Source organism: Peromyscus californicus, unplaced genomic scaffold, assembly GCF_007827085.1.
Source record: "Peromyscus californicus insignis strain IS unplaced genomic scaffold, ASM782708v3 Scaffold_16__1_contigs__length_79575227, whole genome shotgun sequence".
NCBI classification, from domain to species: Eukaryota; Metazoa; Chordata; class Mammalia; order Rodentia; family Cricetidae; genus Peromyscus; species Peromyscus californicus.
Window position 1 is genome coordinate 12,637,190 of NW_026294458.1, and position 23,073 is coordinate 12,660,262.

Below are 23,073 nucleotides of genomic sequence, written 5' to 3' on the forward strand. Positions count from 1 at the left end.
CCCTTTGACCAGTGGGAGTCTAAACCTCAAAGCATGACCTAGGGAAGGATCAGGCCCCGCAGATCCCTTCACCTGAGTCTCCCAGACCTCCCAAACTCACTCTCCCAGTCAGACCATGACCACCTGACTGGCAGCCTTTCCCAAAGCACCTACATTAAAAAGGAAAGCTAGCCGGGCGGTGGTGGCGCACGCCTTTAATCCCAGCACTCAGGAGGCAGAGCCAGGCGGATCTCTGTGAGTTCGAGGCCAGCCTGGTCTACTGAGCGAGTTCCAGGAAAGGCGCAAAGCTACGCAGAGAAACCCTGTCTCGGAAAAACTAAAAAAAAAAAAAAAAAAAGGAAAGCTAAGCACCCTGGGAAATCAGCTCGGACCCTAACCCAAGGGGCCTTGTCTATCCAGAGGTCAATGTGACCTGGACTTCCTTCACAGCATGGCTCCTCCATCTCATTCCACTGAGGGCAGTTTCTTCGCCCACAAAGGAACTGCTGTGACTCCATGACCTCAGGGCACTTCAAACCAAGGGGCTGCCCGCCTCTTAGGAGGTTAGTTTTCTCTCTGCCGCATGCCCAGAATCAGGAAGTTGGGGTTACCAACCCCCACCACAGAAACCAAGCTCACACTGGCGCTGCGAGAAGCCTCTTCCTTCTCTCTCATCTCACACCCTTCTCCGTCTCCTGCAAACCCTTGTGAAGTCCTACCGTACCAATTCTATCCAGTAAAACCAAAGCACCACACGGTTAATACAAGGGTTGGCAACTGTGAGCATAGAGGATTAAAATGAACTCACTAGGCTGCCAAGGAAACACTACACTTTAGTTAGCATATATCTAAAGCCAGCATTAAAAATATATATATATTCTCTGAGAAATTTTCTCCTTTTAAAAATGTGTAATATTTGGGTGGGACAACCCACTATTAGATCAGATATATATATATATATATATATATATATATATATATATATATATATATACCTTAGTATTTACATACATGTACCATCTAAGGTAATAAGACAGCTACACACTAGCCAGTTTGAATTATGATTGCCTCGGTTCTTATTTTCTTTATTTTTCCTTGTTTTGTTTTGTTTTAATTTAATGTGTGTGTGTGTGTGTGTGTGTGTGTGTGTGTGTGTGTGTGTGTGTGTGTGTACATGCATGCGCACATGCTTGTGCATGTCTCAGAGGAGAACTTGAAGGAGTCAGCTCTCACCCTCTGTCACATGTGTACTGGGATCAAAATTCAGGAGATCAGTCTTAATGGCAAGCACCTATATCCACTGAGCTGTCTCACCAGCCCCTTAGTTCTTATTTCCAAAAACAAGAATCAGCCAGAGGTGTAGCTCTCACCTCTAATTCCTTACTGAGGAGGCTCGAGGCAGCAGGAACACAAGTTCAAGGCCGGCCTGGATTACAGAATGAGCCTTTCTCAAAACACCAAAAAAAAAAAAAAAAATCATTTGCAGTAATTATTTTCCAGCAAATGAATTATGCTGATGTTTCTTTAAAATGACGAGCCATGTGGACAGCCCTCAGCAGCACGGAGATGGGAAAGTAAGTGTCTGCAGAGGTGTTCAGGTGGAGGACAGCAATGAACTGGTCTCCCTGGAAGTCCCTCAATCCTGGCCCCAGGTCCTGCACAAAGAAAGCCTAGTCAAAGACAGCAGGATGCACATACCTTCCAGAAAGAAAGCATGAATAGACTTGGTGGGAAGTTTTACCCAAGCGTGAGATAGGTGTTTTTCTTCCTTCCCTACTCTCTGGATAGGCACACAAATCACAGGAGAACCGGGGGCTGGACAGCAGCCAGGAGAGGCCTACTCTTCACTGCGCATCTTTTTACACTTTTTGGACTTTCACCCTTATACTATAATGCCTAACTTTTAAAAAGACATTTTAAAATAACAGAGTCAAGAATACATAACACTGCTCTTGTAGTCTCCTGCTGTGGTATGAGAAGAATAAGCCACATAGAGGAGAACCATGCTAGATAGAATTCCCAGAAGTCCCAGCTCCCATCTAGAAATATCTTCCAGCATGTAAATAAGACCTCTTTGGAGGTTCCTGCCACCCCATCTCCCCAGCAGAACCTAAGGAATCTGCATACATCAGAGCTGCATGGTCACCCCAATAGTCATAAGAAAGGATAAGGTGTCTAAAGCACTATAATTTGGGGGAGCTGTTAATATAATAGATAATAGAGACAGGAAGTGGCAGGTGCATGAGGTGCAGGCAAAGCCACAGACATGGTAAGCTCATGAAGAGAGCCTTGCAGAATGCCTGTGTCTCATTTCACCTAGAAGACAAAGAGTCTGGCTAGTCTATTTATCTACCTGTCTACTGATCTTAGAATTAGAATCCTGAAGACAGGGTTGTCACAGAGGGTGTCTAATTAACATGTGTGCTTGAATTTTAAGAAGAAATCAGATGTTCTCTGACAGGAAGTGAATACATCTGATTTGGCTGCCTGCTTTCCTGAGACTCCTGTTTTCCAATTCATGTGAATCTACATCTCCAAGATTTTGAAGAAAATATATAAAGCCTATATACAATATTCAACAGGCTAGAAAATATATTATTTGCAACTATTTCAACATAATGCTAAAAAAGTTAAATGTGTGAAACGGCACACAGTTTTCAATATTCTTTGAGGATATACAGAAGACAAAAGCACAAGGCCCACTCAACTGTGGTACACCCACATGATGGGAGAGCATGAAACTCATGGAAAAGAACTTAGCAAGCCAAGACCTTCAGGATGAACCATGGAAAGGCTGGGGCTATAGCTCAGTGATACAAAATTGGCCTTATATGTCCAGTGCCTTGAGTTTACTCTCCTGTATCACCCCCATCCCTTTAAAAAAAAAAACTTAACTTGAAGATACAAAATGCAGAACAGTATACAGGAATACTTTAGCCAAAACTGTTGGGGCCAGAAGTGTTTCTGATCTGAGTTTCTTAGATTTTTTTTTCAGCATTTGTATATAACTTACAAGGTAATCAATCATTCCTAATCCAAAACTTCAAAATGTTCCAAAATCCAAAACTCTGGGGGCATCTTTTTTGGTTTCAGATTTTAGATTGTTCAGCCTAGAGTTAATATTCAATTGCATTTTGATAAGAAATTGGTGATGTATAGTTTTAGATTTCTTATATTCACAAAACAAAACACTTGAAGTATTCACAAGAAACTAATAATACTAATGGTTACCTATGGAAAAGTGCCTTGGTGGACAGGCAAGGGGGGTATATAAAAATACCTATAATGTATTAATTTTTAACATTGTAAATGCATTGTATTTGAATACATTTTAAGTTCTCACAGGAAAAAAAGTATAGTTAAAATTATAAAAACACGAACATGTGCCAAAATAACACCCAAGAGATAAATGTTTGCCACATTTGCAGCAATATATAATTCAAAGGATTGTAATTTTTAATTTACAAGGAACTACTAAGAAACATTAGTAAAAAGTTAACAGCCTGGTACAAAAATAAGTAAAGCTCCAAACAGACAATTCACAGACATGGAAATACAAATGTCTGAGAACAACTATAACTAGGGATATTCAAGTTTAAAAAAAAAAAATAACAGCCGGCCACATTTTATCAATCAGCTTGACAAAAACAAAAACAAAACCAAGACTAGCTGGAGAGTAAATTGATATAAGATTCTGAGACAACAGCTTGGCAGTGCTCATCAATGTCTCTAGCATGCATCGCTTCAGCCCAGCAGTTCTACCTCGGAGACCCCCACCTACTGCAGGATCAGTACTTAACACACATTGCAGCAGATTCAGTCACAGTAAATAAAAAGGAAGTGTAACCTAGATTACTAACAATAAATAATTGGTTAAGATAAACTATGATAGCCTGTATTATATTTAGGAGCCTTTAACAAGACAAGCAGTTTGATGTAGTGTGATATGAAAGGATGTCCACGCTCTATTGTTATGTGGAAGAATACAGCTTTCAAAATAAGTGGCAATAATCTGTATTATTTCACTTTGTGAACACACACACACACACACACAATGAGTATATACTTCAATGTGCATCAAAAAAAGAGTTCTGAAAATACACTAAACTGGTAACAGAAGTTATCCCTAAGGACTAGGGGAATGCACTCAGAGAATTGTGTTTTATATGCTTTTATGTTATAACTTTTTCACATAGCCATTTGTTACTTTGGTAATTTTCACAGCATTTCAGGCTGACAAAAATAGAAACCCAGATCTTTTTTCCCTCAGGGACAGGCAACAGTTTCCTTCTGCACTGCCTACTCATAGGATACAGAATGTGAGATGGTCTCAGACAGTCTACAGGTTGGAACCACCACCAGGCTTATCCACCTAAGTGGCCATTGTATGAAGTTTCATCAGCAGGTCAGACAGGAATGCTCCACATGCCTCACTTGCCACATTAATCCAGATGAACGCTCTGTGAACTTACGGAGTTCCAGCCGGAACCACAGCTCCTTTCAGGCTACTCATTTATCTGCCACTTAGACACCTTAAGGGGCTTTGGTCAGTGACAACAACATTGTCTCTTCTCAAGTCCCAGTCGTAGCCAAGAGGAGGTGACTATCTAGAACAATGATCCTCAACCTTCCTAAGGCTGTGACCCTTTAATACAGTTCCCCATGCTGTGGTGATCCCCCAACCATAAAATTATTTCATTTCTACTGCATAACTATAATTTTGCTACTTTTATGAATCGTACTGTAAACATCTGATATGCAGGAGATCTGATATGTGACCCCAGTGAAAGGGTTGTTCGACCCCGACCCCACCCCCCACTCCACCTGTGCCAAAGGGGCCACGACCCACAGGTTGAGAACCACTGATCTAGAACTTTAGCCTAATTCTGAGTTCATGGAAGGAGCTGCCGGGTCCCTTGGTGGTATCTGCCAAGAACAAGATGCTGAGAGTCATAATGTGAGCTTTCTAGAGGAGTATCCCTGCCTTCTGCTCCAGGCTCTGACTTACCTGCATTCTTACTCACAAGAGTTTGTTCTGGGTGTGGGGAGCTGCAAGGGGTGGCAGGCGGGCAGCATAGACTAAAGGAAGGTGATGGCTGATCATGACTGCGTCCCCCAGAGTGCACCTATCAGCAGCCACTGTGAAGATAGGGAGTCCAAGGGTAGTGAAGCGGCTCTCGGTGGAGACGTGGCTCCACACAGATGCAGATGGATAACTCCAAACATATGGGTACGATGCTGGCCCGAGGTAAGCCCTGAGCCTGAGTTCCATCTGTCATATTTTACTGTTATGTATCTCAAAAACTTGACAACTGTACCCACGTAACAGCATGCCTTTCACAATTTTGAAATCTCCAAGTACCCTGTTAATTGAGAATTCACTCATCTTCCCTATCTTTATAACTAAAAACAGAAATAAAAAAATTCAAAGCCAAAAAACCCCAGACCTTCATGTGTTGTAACTAAAAACACTCAGTAAACAAAGCCAGTCCTTGGGGTCCCTCGGGTAGTAATTGTCTAAGAATGCTTCTTTTCTTTCATCTGGTGAAAGAAAAAGACACAGACATGCTAAGACTGTGTGGAGTGCATCTTGAAAACATTAATTTTTCCGAACACCAATGTGTGGCTCACGTGCTTTCTTAGAGCAGGCAGCAATAGGCAGTGAGCAGAATGCTTAGACACCCTTTATGCCAACCATGCTTCTGGCAGTCACGGGGCTTCCGAGGAAGTGGCCATGGTGAGCCCTGTGTAAAGGATAGCCCTGGGTAAAAATATGAGGCATGGGGGCAAGATATGGCCACCATATGACTTGCCACAGGACCCTGAAGACTTGGGGTTGGACCGTCAGTTCTGAAGTGGGTACAGAATAAGTAGAATCAATACTTCCATTCATCTCTTTTCCTGGCCAATCACTCAGGGCAAAGTTGTCAATCAACTCATCTATTTTTCTCCACCCATTTCTTTCTTTTTTTTTTTTTTTTGCTTAGTCAATAAGTTTATTATCTTTATGAAAAAATCTTCACAGAAAATTGCTTTAGCTCTCAGCAGCCCTTTCCTGTGCTCTGAGGAAGCTTGCCTTCTTTTGAGCAACCCGATCTTTCTTCTGGGCAAGACACATTTTGGGTCAGTTCCGCCTCTTCTTCTTCACTTCTCTCTTGGGCTTCTTCTCATAGACTGGATTCTCTCGGATAGCAGCATGAGCTTTCTTATACATCTCCTCCATCACGTCTGGAGTCACGTTGTTCTTGAGGTACTGAGAGAACTGTTTCTTATAAGCTTCTTCGTCTTCCTCCATCAGGGAGCGCACGTAGTCTGCGACATGCTGACCCATGATGTGCTTACGGTGTACTTCTGCGTTGAACTCCTTGCTTTCAGAATCATAACCAGGGAATCGTTTGGTACTGTGAGGAATAGGCAAGCCTCCATCCACAGCTCCCTTCAGGGCCCCAAAAACTTTATTGCCAGTTGTAGTTCGGGCAAGACCTGCATCCAAATAGCAAGTGAAGGCACCAGGCTGACCATCAATGCTTTCCACATTGTATTCATCTCCAGTCACCTCCACGTGGCCTTCATAGATCTTGTCCATACCAAACCTATGGAGAAGCCTGCGGGCCAGCAGCAGGCCAGTGCAATAGGCCGCAGCATAATTTGTCAGGCCGACTTTCACACCGTACTTGGGCAGCTCGTGTGCATATGCTGCGCACACGATCATGTCCCCTTCAATACGGGCACAGGCAATCTGGCAGATGATATCTCTGTTGGTTACACGAACTATCATCCTGTATTTGGGTGTGTTGTACTTATTTTTGTCTTGGATCACCAATCGTTTCCGAGCATGGTAGTCAGTTTTACCCTCTCGCCACCTTCTAAATCTCACTTGGTATCTCTTAAAGTAGGCCTTATTCTTGACAACTTTCACAAACCCCATCCTGCGGAACAGCAACCCGCGACCATGGCTCCACACAGACCTGCGGCCCGGCGGCGCTAGGGGGGAAAAAAGCCCCCCCCCCCCGAGTGTCGTGTGCATGCGCAGTATGTCTCTCCAACCATTTCTTAAAACTTGTAGCCCCAGCAATCATTCAGAGTGGCTAAGCCTAGGAGAAGTGCCCCATTCCTGAATAGTGGCCCTTAAAACATCTCCATTGCTCCCCTTCCCAACTCAAGAGATAGAAACCATTCTTGTTGGTCCAAGTTTGCTCTTACCTAGGAGTTCTGTTCGCAAAGGACAAGACAAAGCAAGCCATCCACTGAGGCAAGGAAAGGAGGACTCAACCATAAGAATATGCCAGAAGCTGTCAGTGTCAACTACACATCCTCTAAGTTGACCCCTATCATCAAAACCCAGGCACATCTAACTGCATGCCAAGATTCCCACGGGGGAAGCGTCAGCGCTATAGAGAGGGATGGGGAGACAGAGACAGACAGACAGAGTCAGAGACTGACTGACTTATGTTTTACCACTACCAAGACTCTCTGGAACCAACCACCCTTATATGCCAATGCTATCACCCACAGTCATGTGATGTTGGTCAAATCACTTCATTTTTCTATGCCTCTGGTTTTGGTTTTATTTTTTTTTTTTTTTTGCAAAATAAGAAGGATGTTAGTCACACTTAACGAAGATAACAAATATAATATCCCCAACACAGCAGGTGCTATATATGTGTGCGTATTGTTATTACCACTATGGTGATGCCAGCTTTCACTTCCTATGCTAAGCGGTCTCCTCCCTTTGGACCACTGCATAAGTTCTTCGGAGGCTTTGGAAGGTTGTTCCCACTGTGCTTTCATCTAACTCTCCAGGCCCACAGAAAACCTCTGGTCCACTCAGTTGGGCCACACACTGGACTTCCACAGGACCATATTACATTTAACGCTCTCCCTATCGTCTGTCTGTCCAACCAGCTCCTGTTCATTGCCGGCTCTCGGATTCCTGGCTGAGAAAAAATCATTGAATAAACAGGCACCGGGTAAATGAATAAGTGGAGAATGAACGAAGAGCAGCTTTCACTTGCTCAACAAGCATTGACTAGGGAGGCACTCACTCTGAATCACATCCTGAACTATGGCTGAAAAGACAGGAAGGAACAGAACAGCCTGGCTGCTAATCACAAGCTCTCAGCTGCACCAACAGTCTGCCTTCTAGCAGTAACTCAAGATAAAGGGGGCTGCCAGGGCTGGGACAGCTGAGGCTAGGCTGGGACAAGCTGGCCCTGGGTCACTCAGCCTGCCTTGGACCATCCTCGGGGCACCAAGGCTGGGGCTGTGGGGAGAGCCAGGAAGCCTCCAGTGTTGGAACTTAATTTTGGGTATCAACCTTGAGCTGACAGTGTTGCTTCTTATATTCTGTCCTGACCCATACCCCATACAGATGGGGTCCTGCTCCTATGAGATAAAGCACTTCCTGGACTATGTGACTACTTGGAGTGACCAATCCCTGTGCCGGGGCTTCACTGAGGCCCTTACGTGGCGCAAACACAGCCACAGTCTAAAGTCTGTGTCTTGGGTTGTGGCTATGCACTTACCCCAATCCCTTCACAACAGCCAGACCGTGATGAGACTGTACCCAGGACTGGGAGTAAGGAGGCAATTTCTCACCCCACAGATAAATGCAAGACATAAATATGCAATTAAAGAGTTTATTTTAGGGGGGAAAAAAAGATAAAAGGAAGAATGGAATGGCCCTGACCAAAGCAAGAGGTCAAGCAGATACAATCTTTCAGAGAGGAATTCAGGTTTGTCTAGGGTGCGTTTGTTTAACTTGAACTAAGCAATGGAAACCTCGGCGCTGTCTGCCATGCCTGTGTGCGGGGACTAAACGTGGCCTGCAGCTCTGAGGGAAAGAAGAGGTGCCTTTTCCTTATAAGGGTGGTTTACCAAGTATCAGCACGGCTCATCCAAGAGAAACCCAGCCAGTTCATTGCATCCCTGCTGTCTGGAGACTGTCTTTGCCCGACTGTGAACTCCTATGAGACTACGCCTCCTTGATCCCACCCACTACTACTGCCTGTCATCATACCCAGGGCCTCCCACAATGCACTGCTCAGGAAGGACACAGCAGAGTGAAAAAACAAGGACAGTTCACTCCTTTTGTGTCACTTCTTCCATTCTGCAATTCGTACTTTTCTTTTTTTAGGTTTAGTTTTGTTGGTTAGTTGTTTGGTGTGGGTTTCCTTTTATTTATTTTGTTTAAATTAAGTGAAAATAAATAGCAAGAGGTTTTTGTTTTGTTTGGGGTTTTTGTTTGTTTAAATCTTGCTTCTTCTATTTTTCTCTTTTGAAGCAGAACAGACACTACCACTCCACGCCCAGGTAAGACCACCTGTGGAATTCTAGAAAGCTACCCGACCACTGTTCTGCCTGGAACATTTGCTAGCATAAGCTCGCATAAGGAAAAAGAGCAAACAATTTCTACTTCTAGTAAGAAAAAAAAAACTGAAGTAACTTTTCCCTTGGCAATTACATCATAGATGTCTGAAGTTATGTTTTCCATCTTGGTTGTCCTAAAAATAAAGGAACACAGTATCTTTTCCTCAATGAAAGTCCAGGTGTGGCTACTTCCGGAAGGGCAGTGGTACTCCAGGAAGCCCTGGAGCACATTACCCTAGTGGCCTCAAGTCTCATCTCCTATCCCAGGACTCAGGTTCTACCATCATAACAGTTGTGAGAACAATCTGTAGCCTTATCACACATTCCAAGGCTGGACGAAAGCGAGCTGGGAACTGTCCACCATTTCCCTTCCTCTTATGGGTGACGCAGAGTAACCCAGGAAGGCCTGTGACTGGAAGAACATCCCATTGCCTCTTTCAGATGGTGGGAGCATGAGAGGCTGACTATCTGTTAATGCACAAACATACGAATGCAAGCCTGTTGGTTTGTCTGCGAGAATAGATTCAATATACCTCCGTGTGTGCAGTGCCAGCAGTTAGACAGACTAGCCTGTAGAACACTGGAAACCAGAACCTGAGCCTGTCGGTAAGGCAGCCATAGCTCAACTATCAGTTTCCTTTGGAGACAACTAGACAGAGAGTACACAGGTAAGAAGATCAATTGGGGACAGACAGATTATTTCTTCGTGGTATCTTCGAGACTGGATACATTCTTATATGAAAGTACATAAACACACTGCTCATTAACAGTTACCAGGACCTATTTCGAAGGATGCTCACCCTGAGGCAATGTGTGCTGTCCTGATTTCACTCCGTGACAGACCCATGAGAGTGGACAGGAGAATGTTGCAGAACATGTATCTGGGTGTCTGCTAAGCCACTGGCAAATGTACTCCAAGATATTATCCTTGTAGATAAGATGGTAAGAACTGAGTGATGGTCCAACTGAGAGGGCTCACTGCAAATAAACTACACGACCCAAAGGCTCTTACGAAGAGAAACACTTTATGTGGAACAGGGCTCTCTGGTGGTTGCCACAGACACCACAGCACTCCCCCCTCAAATGTTAACTTAACGTCTCTGAAAAAAAAATCATTTCCTCAGATAAAAAGGCCAAAGATTATGCTTATAATATGGACAGATGATACAAAACCAGTAGAGTGGACCTAATAACGAATGACCAAAATAACAACAAAACTCTTAGCAAATTTGAACACTGAAACACAATTAGCAGGGGCAAACTTCATGTCTGAAGACCTCCCTTTTAAAACACACATGCACACAACGTTCCACAAGTCATTCTTGTCTTTGGTGTCCACCCTATGAACACACGGTGCACAAGACTCGGGCTGGTTGACCAACGTTCTCAGCAGCACAAAAGCTTCTAAGAGGTAATGTGAGAACTGCTAAAATAAGTATGGAATATTTACACCAAGAACTATAACCACACGGATTATTTTCAGAGCACGTTGCATGAAGAAAATTTGCAAGAGATACAGAGCATGATACAGCAGCCTTGGGGACACACACACACACACACACACACACACACACACACACACACACCACCCTTATAAACTACTGGTAGGCATACAGCTATATGTAAATGCAGAGTGTTAGCTGCAGAGATTCCCAATCACAGGAGGTCTATCTCCAGACAGAGCCTAAGCTGGCATAAACTGCAAAGAGTTATGACTTTGCTAGTAACATCTGAAATTCAGAATGTAGTTTTGTTGTTGTTGTTAAACCGTTATAATGACATTTTTCCAAGTCTTGACTTTATCCAAAGAGGGAAAGTTCCAAAATACAGAAGAAGGCACAAAGTCTTTGGCTTTCCATTACACAAAGTTCAAAGAAACCGGCACTCTGGAAAGACTGCAAAAGAACCAACTTGTGCAACACAGAATGCTCCAGAAGCTGAACATCTGGGCAGCCTATGAATCCCAGGGGCCACTCCACTGAGGACACCTGGAGAGCTGAGTTGGAGCCAATCCTGGCGACACAATTAGTCAGGGGCACCGGCAAGGTACCTGCAGGAAACAAATGGCTGGGAGGAATTCTTAAAAGCATGATGTAGTAACGAGCGACAGAACTGCGACTGTTTAACATCAAGACAAGATGACAGGCTCGACCGGGCCCCTTAAATATTTGAAGGGTTATTATGTAGATAAGGCACAGTAAACTTTCTTAAGGCAGTTAACTTATCATGGGAATTTCCAGGAGTAGAAGCTAGAACAAATAAATACAAATGATCTTTTCTTTAGAAAAGGAAGAAGGAAGGAAGGAAGGAAGGAAGGAAGGAAGGAAGGAAGGAAGGAAGGAAGGAAGGAAGACTTTTAAAGAATGAATAGTAACAGAATAGTGGAAAATCATGAGTTCACTATTATTATAAGTATTCAAGTAAGAAAGGGTTTTTAAAAAAAAATGTTGATTTCATTCCAAAAAAAGAACCATAGGATTTTAAAGATCTCTAACGTTTCTACTATTCTATGATTCCATAATTCAAGGGCAGAATCAGTTTTCAAATCCCATCAATTCCAAATCTCACTAGCGATATGCTCTGCCACCAGGTGGCAGTAGACGCCTTGGACTCTGGGTTCTAAATGTTAGGTGTGGTCAAAAATAAATTAGCCCCATTTCCAACTGTTAAGAAAGGGGTATGGGAAAGCACAAGCCCCAAAGCAAACTCTTTCAAAGGAACAGGTAATCATAACTAAAAAATATTTCTTATTATTATACAACAATTTTTTTTTTGAGACAGAGTCTTTGTAAGTCTGGGTTTGACCTAGAACATAATATGTAGCCAGGCTGGCCTCAGACTCATGGAGGACATTCTGCCTCAGCCTTCCATATGCTAGAATCACAGGTATACCCCACCATGCCTGGATTTTGTATGTGCTCCACAATCTCTGAATTTCTTTATATATATACACATATATATATACACACACACACACACACACACACACACACACACACACACACACACACACACACACCCATAAAACCTTTCCTTCCTCTGCAGCTGCAGATTGCATCTACTACCACAATCTTTCTGCCAGACCCAAAGAAAAGAACCACCAGGAGGGTCAGAGAAGCACTCCAGCCATTTCCTGCTTCCAGCTTCCCTGCCCAGCATCTACACAGAAGCAGGAAACAAACAAAACCAGGGAGCCTCCCCTAGTCGGCATGAAAGTATATCATTATCATTTTCTAAGCACATTAGCAATATTTCCCTACCCAACTCTCAAAGAAAGGAGCAAAGCTGCCTTCTCTACCCTGCTCCAGCCAGAGCTCTCTGCCCTGCTTGGTGCTGCTTAAAGCCTACATACAATCAACAGTCCTGGTCCCAGCCCCAACTGGCGACGGAAAATATGGTACTCACGAAATATTTTGGATAAGGGCTTATACGTGGACACAAATAAACAATATTTGTTAAACCGGCATTTAAAGCAGTTGCATCGCAATTAGCCATGTTCTTGAGTCAAGGTGCTGTTCTCTGTCCTGGTCTCAGATGAAACACCCTTTCTTCCAGGAACTCTCAAGATAATAAGACTACGTTCAGTTCCTCTGCAAAGTGCCATCTCCCCATGTCACACTTCTGCATGGGCCCTGTCACTATCCTAGCACACACACTTCAATGGCCTCTTTACCATCCCATTTCCCTGTTATAATGCAGCATCCATGAAGGCCTGAACTGTGCCGCCAAACACAACAGTCCCCCAGTTAACGTCCATGAAACTGTTTTTTATGTGCATGAGTGTTTTGTCTGCTTACGTGTGCTATGTGCATACTTAGTGCCCACAGAGGCCAGAACAGGGCATCAGATCCTCTGGAACTGGAATTACAGAGAGTTGTAAGCCACCATGTGGGTGCTAGGACATCAAATCTATGTCCTCCAGAAGAATAGCCAGTGGTTTTTTTGTTTGTTTGTTTTTTGGTTTTTCGAGACAGGGTTCCTCTGTGTAGCTTTGCGCCTTTCCTGGAACTCACTTGGTAGCCCAGGCTGGCCTTAAACTCACAGAGACCCACCTGGCTCTGCCTCCCGAGTGCTGGGATTGAAGGTGTGCGCCACCACCGCCCACAGCCAGTGTTGTTAACCACTGAGCCATCTCTCCAGTCCCAGTAGACAACTTTTTATAGAGAGACATTATCAATTAATCATCACTATGGTGCCAAGTCCAGGCAGACATTCCATTGAGAGTGGCATCCACTTCACAAACATTTCCTGAGTGTCTGCAGTGCTTGGTATGATACAGGAGAGGTCAAACCTGTATTCTGTTCTCAGAGAGCTCACACGGAGAAAGAAAACGTCGGCAAGAACACAAACACCCATGCATCAAAGTATGCCCGAGAGCAAAGTCAGGCCTGGTGGTTACAGACCCGTAACCCCAGTATTGGGGAGGTAGAGCCAAAAGGGTTAGGAGTTCAAGGTCAAATTCAGATACACAGAATTTGAAGTCAGCCAGTCTGAGACTCAATCTCAACAAAACAAAACAACAACAGCAACAAAAACCCACAACACCAAAAAAAAAATGTGTGTGTTAGAAAATAAAACTAGAATTTACAGACGGATATGGGCAAGTGGTTGAAGTATAGGCTGAGATAAGGTAGTGGGGGCCCCAGCTAGAAGGGCCCTTGAGTGCTCTTGTAGTTGAGAGCCAAGCGCTCTACAATGATCACATTGGTTCCTCAAAACCATCCTATGTAAAAATCTCCCCATACAGAGTAGACAACAAACTCATTGAAGTCAGGGAAGTTACCCAAGACACACAAGCCTCCACTTGGTAGTGCTGGATCCCCAGATAGCCAGTCCGATGAACAGAGCGACCACACCACGGCACTTGAAAATCTAGGATGCCGGGTTAAAGCGTGGCCACCACACTAAATGAGCACATGCCAAGATGCAAGCTTGTACTTACAAAGATCTATCAGACGGTGAAGGAGGGAGTGGACTGAGCAGTCAGACTCAAAGCCTACTGCAACTGCCCCCTCTGTTGTATGAAACTCCTGACCAAAGAAGTTGGCAGCCTGACTAGAAAGGGGCTTCAGAACTGAGGAATTCCAGAGAAAGACTGGAGACAGTCAAGGTGTGTACCTGGGTGTCATGACATGTAAGCTTGTCATGGGGACGTGGAGGAATGAATGGAAATATAGGTTCATTATAGCCTCAGAAGCTTCAAGCCAGCTCTTCCCCATTCCCACCTCTCCCTATCTGCAGAAGCCTTCCGAACACTCCTAAGCTGTCTCCAACCTGAGCCCCAATCACTCACAAATGCTGAGAAGCAGTGATGGGACAGGGGACATTGTTGACTATTCCAGGTCCACTCTCCTCTGGCCAGCACATCCAGCCTAGACAATGCCTAGCCCCAGGCCAACACCGAGGAGTCAGAGGCCTGAGGAAGGAATTCTCTTTCACAGACTCCCTGTAACCTTGGACCAGAGGCTAAGTTTCTCTGGATCTCAGTTTTGTTTTGTTTTGTTTTTATCTGTAAAATCTGAGTTGGGACCAGAATAAAAAGCTGCAAACTGGAGATACATAAGTCAAACTCATCTGCAAATAGAATGTTTGATCAACATAATAACTTTAATTGAATTAGCTTCCATACTTAAAACCCTGGCATTTCACAAAGGAGTATTATTTGCAGCCCTTCCAGAAGAACCTATGGTAGGATGGGGCCCACATTCCTACACGGTCTGCATCAGCTGAAACCGACCAGTACCCACCGTTCCTCTCAGGTGGGCATCACCCTATAGAATCCCCACTCTCCCCTCATCTAGCCATGGGCCTTTTTAATCAGTACACACATATGGTCTGTCCCCTACAGGCATCTGTGTTCATAGGCTCTGGAGAAGATCATCTAAAACACCAACATTGCAAAGCTCAGGAATTAGGAGCAAAAAAAAAAAAAAACTGAAGTCCAGAGGAATAACGGTGAATTCCCTACAATAGAAAGTGTAGGCTGCTCAGAGGAGCTTCAGGCTCTTGCTGTAACTGATAAAGATTCACTGACAAGTGTGTCAGGCCTGCCCACTCCCCCCACACATACACCCCACCAAGGAGGCACGAGGCCAGATGACATCAGCCTTGGACACAGTCAGAGAAACCCCATCATGAAGCAATTTGTTTCCCCAGTCACTCTAATTTAACAATTAGCTTAACAACCCTGGGCAGGCACTTGCTGCAGGAGCAGGAAGTGATCCTGACATTGTCAGCTTCAGCCTGGAAAGGGACTCCACCCCTACCCCAATCCCACCGCCCTGGCTTCAGGGTCCTCATCTCCTCACACAGATGCACTCTAGCTATCTCCGAAGAGGGTCCAGTTTTCCTTGAGACTCTGGTTAGCTTTTCCTTTGGAACTGAAGCCATTCTCTCTCAGCTTGTCCTGCAAGATTTTGACCTAACCCAAGAAGTGTGTTGGGCCACAATGCTCAAACTAATCACTTCTGTGGCCCTTTGAGGGTAAAGACGCTAAGGGTAACCCTGCATGTAGATTATGCTGCAGAGAGAGAGGGACATCACAGGGCTGGCAGCCTGGGGACATCCTGGGGACATGTCCTGCCAGAGAACAAGCCTCAGAGCTGAGTTTGCCCTGACCTGGACAGCATATTCAGCACTCCCTCTGTATTATCAGGGCACCTCTGGGGGAAATGTACCGAACTTCTTCCCTCAGTTTGTCCGGCTCCTAACTCCAAGACCTTTCTCAAGCTGCATCCCAAATCCAAAGGTCAAGTTTCAGAGAGAGACAGAGATGCTGCAAAGTAGAAATCGAAAAAGAAAAGTTGATAATGTCAGCCGTCCACAGTAACCTGAAGGCTATTTTAAAAGACAGAATTCTAGGATAGATGGGGCGAGGTCAAGGCCCAAAATAGCAGAAAGAGGAAAGCATCCTGATGTGACTAGGTAGAAATTTCAAAGAGACAGTGGAGGAAGAAATGTTGTTCCATGTAAAAATGGAACAACAACCCAGGATATTAACCAGGCCAAAGATAAAACCAAGCTTGCCCAGTGCCATACAGGGATCATTTTATTCCATGAAAGGGAGATGGTGGGACAGAGAATCAGTTGGTGATGCGCCTGGTGCAAGGCACATCCTGGAGAATAAAGAGTCCTTCTCAACTTGCCCTCCACACAGACAGGAGGGAAGTCGGTGTTGAGCTTGTAGCCAGTGTGGAACCTGACTGACAAGTGAGCTGTAAATAAGTCACGGGGACCATATGGCATCTGCCTGAGTCCTGGAGGAATTCAAGGGTGAAATTGCAGGGCGGATGCCCAAAATGTGTAACCTCTGATTGCAAAGCCACTCATGCTTGCCATTGGCAGAGTGCCTGTACGGTTCATTCATAAGAAAGGAAGACAGTGACATCCCAGCTTCACACTGGAAATCGGCATAGAAGGTACTCAAAAGAGACCCACTAAGCAGTGAGCAAATGTCACTTAGACAGTGGTTGCCAACCTTCCTAATGCCTCGACCCTTTAATACAGTTCCTCATGTTGTGGTGACCCCCAACCAGAAAATTATTTTCATTGCTACTCTATACCTGTAATTTTGCTACTGTTATGAATTGTAATGTAAATATCTGTGTTTTCTGATGGTCTCAGGTGACCCCTGTCAAAGGGTCATTCAACCCCACCACCGAGAGGTTGCCATTCACGGGTTGAGAACAGTTGACTTAGAGGAAAGCTAGCATGGTGCTTATAAGGGCAAAACACATAACACAATACGAGTTCTTGAAAAAGTAAATACACATGTGAATTAAATAGAACATGTGGGTGTCAATCACATTTATCTTTAGGAGACTATTGACAAAGTGCTATAATAAAAACTTTTTTAAGTTTAACATTCACAAACTTTTTCAAGAATTGACTTGGAGACCAGAAACAGCATGAGGTAGCAAATGGGAAATAAAAAGGAGAAGAGAGAAGAAGAAATTACACATTTAAAAAATCATATCAACCAGTTGTAATATACTATATAGATCACATCTGACCTCAGGTAAAAAGGGTGGAGAGGATAATGTAACACTTCTCTGAATTAAGTGATTGAATGGGGTTGTTGAGGCACCAACATTAGAACAGACCCTGAAAAGTGTAGGAGGATGAACAGTGAGGTCTACAGATCTGCACTCTTCCAGGCAGGAGAAAGAAAGGCTGACGGAGAAATGACAGGAAGGTCACTTTGTGTCCTATGAGTTGATAAACGAGGCAGCTGGGTTTCAGTGTGATGGCCCCTCCACCTCATTGCAGTTCCTGAAGTGTCCTCTCCCTGGGAGACGAGTCTGGCTCCGTTCCCTCAGCTTGTGATCATGAGCTACAGAACCTACATATGCAAGGAAAATAGGAGTAAATCCCATGGGAAAAGCTTCCTGAAAACTGTCCTGGAGACTGTCCCACAGTCAGGCCCATGGACAGCCTTTCCCCCTTCACCTACAGTACTCATCCAGTTCACAGAGCTCCAATTTTATAAATCAAGATGTTCACAGGAAACTCAATCCGATGCTATTAACCAAGAAGTCTAACACAACAAAGAGTGGATTTACCCAGTTCTTTATATTAGTTTATTATTGCCTCTCTTCTTGGACATGCAGCAGAGAGTTGAGCACAGATATAAAAATCTAAGCAACCTCACGTCTCCCATCTTTCATCTCTAAGTTCCCTAGACCCCTATCCAACTACCTATTCGACATCTGCTTCTTCCAACATGGGTGACTGCCACACGGTAGAAGCCATGCAACAATACACACACACACCACACACACACACACACACACACACACACACACACACACACACACACCCTGCTTATGCAAGTCCAGTCTTTCCTTCAAAATTAGAGGCAACACCCCTCCTTCCTATAGCTATTCCACAACATCACGGGACCTTGAAATCTCTGTCTTTTAGATTTGAGGTCAATGCCTTGTTGGACAAGACAGAAACAAAAGAGTTTTATGTTATATCACCTGCTAAAAAGAAGTCTGACATGATAAAGCACCTGTGTGCATAGGCTCAAATGCTGCTCTCCTAATCCCCAGTCAAGCTAATACAAAGCTCAACATCTTCAACTGTCATTTAGGCAAAATTTTATCTGTTTGAAAGAGCAGTTCTGGATCTTCATAAAGATCCTTAGTACAGTAACTAGTGCAAAACAAGTACACAATAAATATTACTTAGTACTAACATCTTCTCCCTAAACAGAGATATATTCCTTTCTTGATTTTTCTTAATCTACATGCAGCTTTTAAAAGGCTTCTTTTTTTAAAGGTGTCTTTTTATTACCTTCTTGTGAAGTATTTGTTTAGACCTGCTCATGTACCATTTTCCAAATTATGAAGTCCCTTCGATGTAACAACATCAAGAATATTGTTGAGTAGCGTGTGCCTGGAACAGGTAGTGAGCCTGAAGCACAGCCTAGAGGTGTGCCATTATTTGTTCCCAGGAGTCTCCACAAATGACATTTCCTTTGATTGCCCACCAAAGTAAAGGGTATGCACCCTGAAACTAGACTTTTTTCAAAAAGTGGACCCATCCTTGGATAAGACTCATGTTAACCAAGTTCATGAGGCTGATTTATGAGCCAGAAGTTCTACTTATTGAGTGTCAACAACAAAATACAGCATCCACAAGGCCCTAGACTGCTTGGGTCAGCATGATCAGTGAAGGATGGTGCCCTAAGAAAGCCAAGCCATCCTTGGAAAGTTGAACTGTAAGAAGGAGTCAAGGCTAAAGAAGTCCACACAATTCACAGCTCAGTGGTAGCAGACCATGGATGTATCTACCCCAACAATAAAGGGGGGCTTGCCAGAGAACCAGGAACCTGGGGCAGAGCCTGAAAAGACACTCCTAGCTTCTGTTTCCTTAAATGTCTTTACAAAGTACCCTCTGCCAATCAGTCTGTGCTCAGTGCACTTAATTAGGCTTTACATTACTAAATTACAGTCACATTGCAGTGCTGCATCCCTGACATTACACCCAGGTCATACTAATGAAGTCCTGCCTCTTCCTCCCCACATATACAGGATTTCCCATAGCAGCAGGCAGTGGATTACACCTATGTAGGCTATATGGATGAACCTAATTTAACCCTCAGATATTGGTAGAATTATTAAGGCAACTCCATGTAGTTAAAAGGGAGGTTTATTTTGTGGGGTAACTCACAAGTGAAGGGATAGGTAACAGGGTCTGGGAAAGGTGTAGTGCAGTCCGGCGGTGTTCTCTGGAGAACTCTGCTTGGTCTACCTCCAGTGTCCAGGATCCAGGAACCAAGAGAGCCAGCCCCTCAGGATCTTGGGTCTTCAGGGGTCCTCTCTCAGCTCTTCCTTGTAGGCGTGACAGTTACCGAAGCCTCAATGGGGGTAGTACTTCTAGGTCAAAGCTGGAACAGCTACCCACTACACTCAGATACAGCTCATTTCTAATATTTCCCAGTCTGGAGGCAGAATGGGGGATTAACCTGTATAAAACCTCTATGAGCACACCCCGCCAGGCCAGGAGCCTCACCCACCTTCTATTTGATTTCATTGTTATTTACTATGTAAGAATTCATAAACATTAGGAAGCCCTTCAGCGATGAAGCCACAGACATTCTCTTTACTGACAAGAGAATGCTTTTCAAATATTGATTGAAGAGAGGGAGTGGTTAGAGATTCAGTGTGATGCTAGGAAGAGAAGTGGGGAGGGAGAGACAGACGAAAGGTAGAAAGGACAGATTCGGGAGCAGATCGGAACAGAACTAGTCCAGCAAGTGGGGTGCACTGAGCTGCTGTCTTTATGAGGACTTGAGGAGAGAAGCTGCATGTTCCCAGGCTGCATTTAGAAAATTGATAGTCATTCCTAACAACTCCTCTGCCGTGACATTTATCCTGGCCAATAGCCTCTTTCTCTTCCCCATGTCTTAGCCCAGGAAAGAAGACTCCGCTGTAGTCAGGAGAAAGAAATTTAGAGACAGACATAGAAAAATGTTTAATATGTCACAAGTCTCAGACTCCTGAGGCTAGAAGACTCCTGTAAAGGGTCTTTCAGGCATCTCTCTGGCTCAAGAGTTGATGCCCCAGTGGGAAATTCAGCTAAATATTCACCTTGCCATTTGGGAGATCTCTGCCTTTCTATGTGGATGGAGCACGGGTGTCCCCAGCTCTCTCCTGGGTGTAAACTGCAAGACAATACTCTTGAAAACAGCCCAAGTTATGGAGCCAGACAGTCTCAGACTTTGACAGCCCCTGGCAAATCCCCTAGCCTCTCTGCGCCTGTTTTCTCAGCTATAAATGGAGGAACTACTACTTTTAGAATGGTTGGGAGGACTGGAGATGACATTTGGAAAGTGCTTAGTCAATGGCTGCTTTTATTTTGGGTGACTTTCCAGAAACTTGGCATCTGCAGTGGACAGACAACTCAATTAGAGACGATACCCACTAGGAATCACCTGACTGAACGCAGATCACCAAGCACTCCAGCATACCCAAGCTAGAACACCATGGCACATCTCCCTGCCATCCAACCAAACACAAGTCCACCCTCATGGTCCTCTTTCACATGGGAATACGGCCTTCCTAATATTAAATGGGAGGTTTTAAACAGGAACAGGAACATTTCTATGACAGACATCAGCACACCTGAGGAAATGTGAGGGGTGGGGTCGAAGAAAGACAGAAAATATTCCCCGCAACCCAAACCCCCTGAAATGGAGACACAAGGCAAGATATAAGAGGAAGGCAAGGTCAAGGTCATGTTGATTAGTTGCTACTGTATAAGCAGATAGGTACTGAGAGCTGAGGGAAGTTTCCTCTTTCTCCTAAGAGGACAGCATCTATCTAGCTGCACAGACAACTCTGAGCACTTGAAACAGCAACATGAAAGGAGGTTTGTGATGTCAAGTCATGGGATGGCTTCAGAGGGCTCAGAGGTCAGAACAAAGTCACAAAAACCCTCTTTCCAACATGAATGTGGGACCTGTGAGGCCTCCCAACACGTACACATTGACAACAGGCTGTGGGCGAGATGAAAAGAACATTCAAGCATGGTCTAGCAGAAGCAGAGTCCCCGAGTCCATGCTGGGCATGGTATGCTCTCAATCAATAATGACAGAACTCCAGCAGGTTCCCCAGGCACCTGAGAACTAAGCACCTGCATGCTTCCTGGAGCTCTTACTAGGAATCATAGAGCTTCACACTCAGATGAGGGAGCTTGAGAACTCCAAGAGTCTAAATGACTGCTGTGGTGCTAGGTGCTGAGTTGCGCGCGCGCACACACACACACACACACACACACACACACACACACACACACACACACACACATACACACACACACATATGTTTAAGGCTGTGACCACTCCATTGCCGCAGCCATTTTTATCCCTGCCCTACACACAGCTTTGCCCGGCTGTTCTTGCTGCTATCATAGGACAGAAGCTGGCTGCCACTGCCTTTCGTCCCAGTTCTTACCTGTCCTTCACTATCTATAGTGGTCTCAGTCTATAGCCTGGGAGAGCAAGTCCCCTAGAAAACAGGAACAAATTTATCTGACTATACTAACCTCAATCCTCCGTCTCGATTTTCCTACCTCAGTTTTTCCCTCTGTCCCTGCCTCCCCACCTGTGTTTCCTGATTTTATCTTGTGGTCTACAAGCTGCTGTCACTCCTTTTGGAAGCAACGAGGTATCTAAATCCAGGTCTGCTAGACTAGTCCATTTTGACTGCAGCCTGACAAGAAAGGTTCTCTAGCCTCCTCCAGGGACACCTTTGCTCCTCAAATTCATCCCTTTAAGCCAAAGCCAACATCAGCTTCCCTATCAACGTTTCCCCAACTCCCCCAAGTAAAGCTCAAATCCTCCTTCTCCCTAAGTTCTGACTGCATTGATAACTATTCTTTATAGAATGTATCCTAATCCAAGCTACAATCCACTCAACCCTAGTAAAAAAAAATTAATTTTCCTAAACCAAAGCAGTCAATTACATCACCTCCTCACTCAAAATAAAGCAAACAGCTGCTCTTGCACATTTTACACCTGCTTACCTTAGGTTCATTCCCTATCTCCATCCTTTACACCTGGCAATCTAAACCGCTGGCTTTCCTCAAACATGTGTGGTTCCCCGCCACAAGTGAAAAGGAACAGTGGTGTTTCTCACCATCCCTGTTATATATGATTAACTGCACAAAAGGACGCATGACCTCAGCTCTGGGAGATCCCCAGTCTCCAGACAATTTATATTCCTTCTGTATTTCGTCTTCCTCTCCTACCAGGTTTCCATGAATCTATTTCCCCCAGAGGGTGTAACAGAACGTACATGGCCTATGAAAGTGGATGTATGACCACTCGGTTCAAATCTTACTTAGATCTGTCACTCCAACTGTGTGATTTTAGGTGCATTCCTAGTTTCTCTGTGTCTCTTTCTTAATCTTAAAAACAGAGACCACAGGAGTCAGAGAGGCGGCCCTGTGATTGAAAGTGCTTGTTGCTCTTCCAAAGGACCAGAGTTCAGCTTCCAGCACCATCATGTCACTGGAGCTCCAGGGAACTCGTGCCCTCTTTTGGCCTCCAACGACATGGCATTCATATGCACAAACCCACACACAGACATGCCCATATACACAGAATCTAAAACAAAATCAGCGTTTTCAACAGAGGCACTGCATGGTGTAGGGGCCCTTTCACACCCACCATAACAACACTACCTCACAGGCTCTACAGCACCACAGCTCGCAAGA

General features: G+C 44.5%; 2 protein-coding genes across 6 annotated transcripts in view; both read right to left on the reverse strand.

The window, feature by feature from the left end:
• The window catches only part of Kalrn (kalirin RhoGEF kinase), a 612,231-nt gene that overhangs the window by 557,502 nt on the left and 31,656 nt on the right, over window positions 1-23,073 (reverse strand). The gene's annotated exons all lie outside the window — the stretch shown is intronic.
• Window positions 5,959-6,952, reverse strand: LOC128111896 (60S ribosomal protein L5-like). The gene has a single exon (XM_052740428.1). It carries the CDS (start codon window positions 6,905-6,907, stop codon window positions 6,104-6,106), a length of 804 nt encoding a protein of 267 aa, XP_052596388.1. The 5' UTR covers window positions 6,908-6,952; the 3' UTR covers window positions 5,959-6,103.

Bases quoted from the DNA above. Each gene is read 5' to 3' on its own strand.
- LOC128111896 (XM_052740428.1), bottom strand. From the start codon at position 6,907: ATGGGGTTTGTGAAAGTTGTCAAGAATAAGGCCTACTTTAAGAGATAC.